The sequence below is a fragment of the Sorghum bicolor genome, chromosome 8 (genome assembly GCF_000003195.3).
Source record: "Sorghum bicolor cultivar BTx623 chromosome 8, Sorghum_bicolor_NCBIv3, whole genome shotgun sequence".
Classification (NCBI taxonomy): domain Eukaryota; kingdom Viridiplantae; phylum Streptophyta; class Magnoliopsida; order Poales; family Poaceae; genus Sorghum; species Sorghum bicolor.
Genome location: NC_012877.2, coordinates 24,839,335 through 24,843,698, shown reverse-complemented (window position 1 = coordinate 24,843,698; position 4,364 = coordinate 24,839,335). Strand labels below are relative to the sequence as shown.

The 4,364-nt window shown below is 45.4% G+C and overlaps 1 protein-coding gene across 1 annotated transcript; it reads left to right on the top strand.

Annotated features, from left to right (window-relative positions):
* On the top strand, positions 2,469 to 3,084 carry LOC110437550. The gene has a single exon (XM_021466021.1). The coding sequence runs from the start codon at positions 2,482 to 2,484 to the stop codon at positions 3,082 to 3,084; it is 603 nt and encodes a 200-aa protein (XP_021321696.1). The 5' UTR covers positions 2,469 to 2,481.

Here is a 4,364-nt window from a genome sequence, read left to right as displayed (position 1 = left end):
TTACTCTCATTTATGTAATTCGTTTGAACACTGTGTTTTGTACCATTGATGATGTCGGTCCATGTGTGTGAATTTGAGATCCTGGCGCACATGTGATTTGGCACCCGAATGCTCTCTTACATCCGGGTGTGACAGAAGTGGTATCAGATCCGTGTTGACCGTAGGATCACGCAGCCTAGTTAGAAACAGCCGTTTAGATTGTCCCTTTTGGGTGGAATACACCATTGGATCTATTAACTACCTTACTAACCTGTCTCATTAGACTTTATCTATTAGCCTTATCTACTTACTTTTACTAACAGTTCAGTTTATTCACTTACTTTCTGCATTTATTACCTTGTTATCATTTATTGCTTTCTATTTCTCATATTGCATTTATATTCTTGTTTCAACTTTTACTACTTGTTATTTGAACCTTTCTTTTATACCTTGTCATTTAATATCATTTTACTCACATTACCTTCTTGTTCCTTGTTTTTCATTTATTACTTGAGTTATGTTTTATTTCTGCCTTGACAATAAATTCCATTACCTTGTTTTCACTTTATACCTTCATTACTTGCTTTTATATCTTAACATAAATACCACCAAAGTTCATATTGTCCATCCATTGTATAATCTTGGTTCATCTTCATTACACATACACTTTTACCTTCATTTATGTTATTCATTTACCTATCATTGTCATGATCTATTAACCGTTTTCTGCATGTCTATGATCTTATGCATAAGTAGATGACTCGCCACCTGACCTGCCGCAAGAGCGTTATTCGTTTCCGTCCCGATCAAGCTGTGGAGTTCTCGTTGACTGGTCGCGTGGATAACATCGTGTTCCAGCCTAACCAGCATCTTGATGACGGTGCTAACCTCCAAGACGCGGAACCCTATGAAGGACAGCAACCACCTCAAGCTCTGGTGGTGCATGGAAGGGCGCCTTGCTGGGCACCTGGAGGAGATGATCCCTTCGGTGATGATGACATGGATGATGATGATGATGATGAGGATGCACCTGGAGGACCCGGAGGACCCGGTGGACCTGGAGGACCTGGAGGTCCAGATGGACTTTTTGCTGCTGATGATGGGTGGATTGTGACAGTCTGCACAAGGGATGGTGGAGAGTGTTTCTTCCACAGCGAGCTGAAGCGTCTCCTTGACCAGCAGCTGGGACATGGCATGTTCTCAGTGGAGTACCGCAGTGAGCACTGGAGTCACCCAGACTACCCGGCGTATTGGAAGGTCTGGGCACACGTCGGCAGGCCTAACCCGACGTTGAGGGCACTGAGGATCATGTCCATACATGAAGCTGTGGCTGAGAGGTCTACCCAGATGGCGGGCATTAATGATGCTGCTCGCCAGGCTTTCTACGCATACCGTGATCACTTCTTCGAGGAGATCAGCCAGGATGAGCGCCGCTACTACCCTCGCCGTCGCCGTGGAGAGTTGGCGATGACTATTGCTTCCACCACTGATGAGCAAGACCCCCGCGTGCACAGGACTGTCAAGCTGGTGGCGGTCACTAACACCGAGCTCAACAGTTCACTAGTGGAGCTGAAGCAAGTCAGGAAGGAGCTGGATGACGCCAGGAAGAGGATAGCGCAGCTGGAGGCTCAGATCACTGGAGTGCCACCGCCTTCACCTCAGTGGCCTGCTTTCTCTCCGCCTCGTGAAGATCCAGCCTATGGAGATGCCAGCGCTCGTACTACTATCGAATAGGAGCTATTCCCACCTTAGTAAAAAATAGTGCCACGCTTAGAACGTTAGCACGATCTTAGTTATGCGAGTCTAGTGTTTAGTCATTTGCTTAGTGTGCTTTGCTTGGTCTGTGTGAGAACTTGATTTATTATTGTGTTAATGGTGTGATTTGGTTCTTTGTAATGAGTGCGATGAGTTGTGGGTTATGTCCACGACGCATAAAGAACAAGATTAAGTATTAAGTTTATTTGAGATAGTTTGGGATATCATCGGTCTCCTTTATTTGTGCTTTATCATATTTCTTATCGCTTTATCTTATCAGTCTTACTTTATCATGATCAGTTCATTATCTATATATTACATCTGTTGTGAGTACTGTGTTTATCAACTGAGAAGGGAAAGTGACTATCAGCGGGTTCCTACTTTGAGGAAAGATTTTTACATTGCAGTTTACATTACAGCTCAGGGTTTACACATATGAACTACATCTGATTTTATTATATTGTTTCTATACATCAGATGCCTGTCCACACCAGGAGCAACACCAATGGAGGAAACAATGGGCAGTCCAACAACAACAACAACGATCACAGCGGGACTAATGCCAACCCTCCTCCTCCTGGGAATCAGCCCATGACCATAGAGCAGTTGATGACTATGCAGACCCAACTCATGCAAGGGATGGCCCATATTATAAACCACATGCAGCAGAACCAAAATCAGAATCAGAATCAACATCAAGGAGGTAACAACGCGTTTGCCCCACCTAGGGACAAGCGTGGAGAGTTCATGAAGGGACGTCCACCGTTCTTCTCTCACTCAGCTGATCCTATGCAAGCTGAGGATTGGCTTAAAGCTGTGGAGAAGCAGCTGGTCATTGCTCAGTGCAATGACAGGGAGAAGGTTCTGTATGGCTCTGGGCAGCTTCAGGGAGCCGCACAGGACTGGTGGGATTCATATTGCTTTGCACATCAGGACCCGGATACTATCACTTGGGATGAGTTCAAGGTCGCCTTCAAGACTCATCATGTGCCTGCTGGATTGGTGAAGTTGAAGAAGGAGTTTCTGTCTCTGAAGCAGGGCTCCATGACAGTTTGTGAGTACCGTGACAAGTTCACTCAGTTGTCGCGGTATTGCCCCAATGAAGTGGAGAATGATGAAGACAAGCAAGATCACTTTCTGGAAGGTTTGAATGATGGTCTGTCCTACATGATGTCGAATGTCAAGTACGCCAGTTTCCAGGAGATGGTGGACAGGGCATTGGTGCTTGAGAGCAAGCGCCGTAAGATGGAGGACAAGAAGAGGAAGTATAACTCCTCTCAGCAGCAGGCTGGTGCCAGTCGTCCCCGTTACAACAACCAGCAGGGCCCTCAGTCTCGCCCTGCATATTAGTCTGGTAACCAAGGACAGCAACAGAATGTCAGGTACAGCAACCAGAGTCAGCAGACGAGCCAGCGCTACAACAACAACCAAGTGCAGCGCCCCGCTAGTCAGGCGCCTCGTCAGAATGCCCCAGCACCATCAGGCTCTCGCCAGAACTCCAACACTGTCCCAATGAAGCCCAATGTCAACCCCGCCCCCACTGGAAATACCTGCTTCAACTGTGGTCAGCCTGGACACTACGCGAATGCTTGCCCCCAGAAGCAGAAGAACAACAATGGAAGGGTGAACCATGTGAAGCTGGAAACTGCTGAGGAGGCTCCAGATGTGGTAGTTGGTACGTTTCTTGTCAACTCTTGCCCAGCTACTGTTTTGTTTGATACTGGAGCATCACATACTTTTATAAGTGCACAGTTTGTTGAGAAACATAGTATAGCCACCTGTACCATGCAAAACACCATGCTAGTTAAATCACCTGGGGGAAAGATGCATACTAATACTTTGTGTCCGGGAATGAGCATTAAAATAAGGGGGGTAGATTTTCCTGTCAATCCTATTGTGTTGGGTTCAGAAGGTTTAGATATGATATTGGGAATGAGATGGTTGTCCAAGTTTAAGGGTACTATTCAGTGTGCTGAGGAGACAGTGGCTCTAACAGCACCTAGTGGGAACAGAATTGAGGTCAGAGTTTCTATGTCACCTAGCAGTGAAGGAACAGTTTACCATGTGAGCAGTGGGTCAGTAGAAGATACTCGAGTTGTGAAAGGGTTCCCTGATGTGTTCCCAGAGGATTTGCCAGGTATGCCACCTGAACGTGAGATTGAATTTGTTATTGATTTATTACCTGGTACTGCACCCATATCTAAGTGACCTTATAGAATGGCTGTTAATGAGTTAGAAGAACTTAAGAAACAACTAAGGGAGTTACAGTCTAAGGGGTATATCCGTCCTAGTTCCTCACCTTGGGGAGCTCCAGTTATCTTTGTAGAGAAGAAGGATGGGACACAGAGGATGTGTGTAGACTATAGATCTTTGAATGAGGTCACAATTAAGAATAAATACCCTTTGCCTAGAATAGAGGACTTGTTTGACCAGTTGAAAGGAGCTTGTGTGTTTTCCAAGATAGATCTGAGGTCAGGTTATCACCAGTTGAGGATTAAACCTAGTGATATTCCAAAGACTGCTTTCACCACGAGATATGGACTTTATGAGTATACAGTTATGTCTTTTGGGTTGACTAATGCTCCCGCTTACTTTATGTATCTGATGAATAAAGTTTTTATGGAGTATTT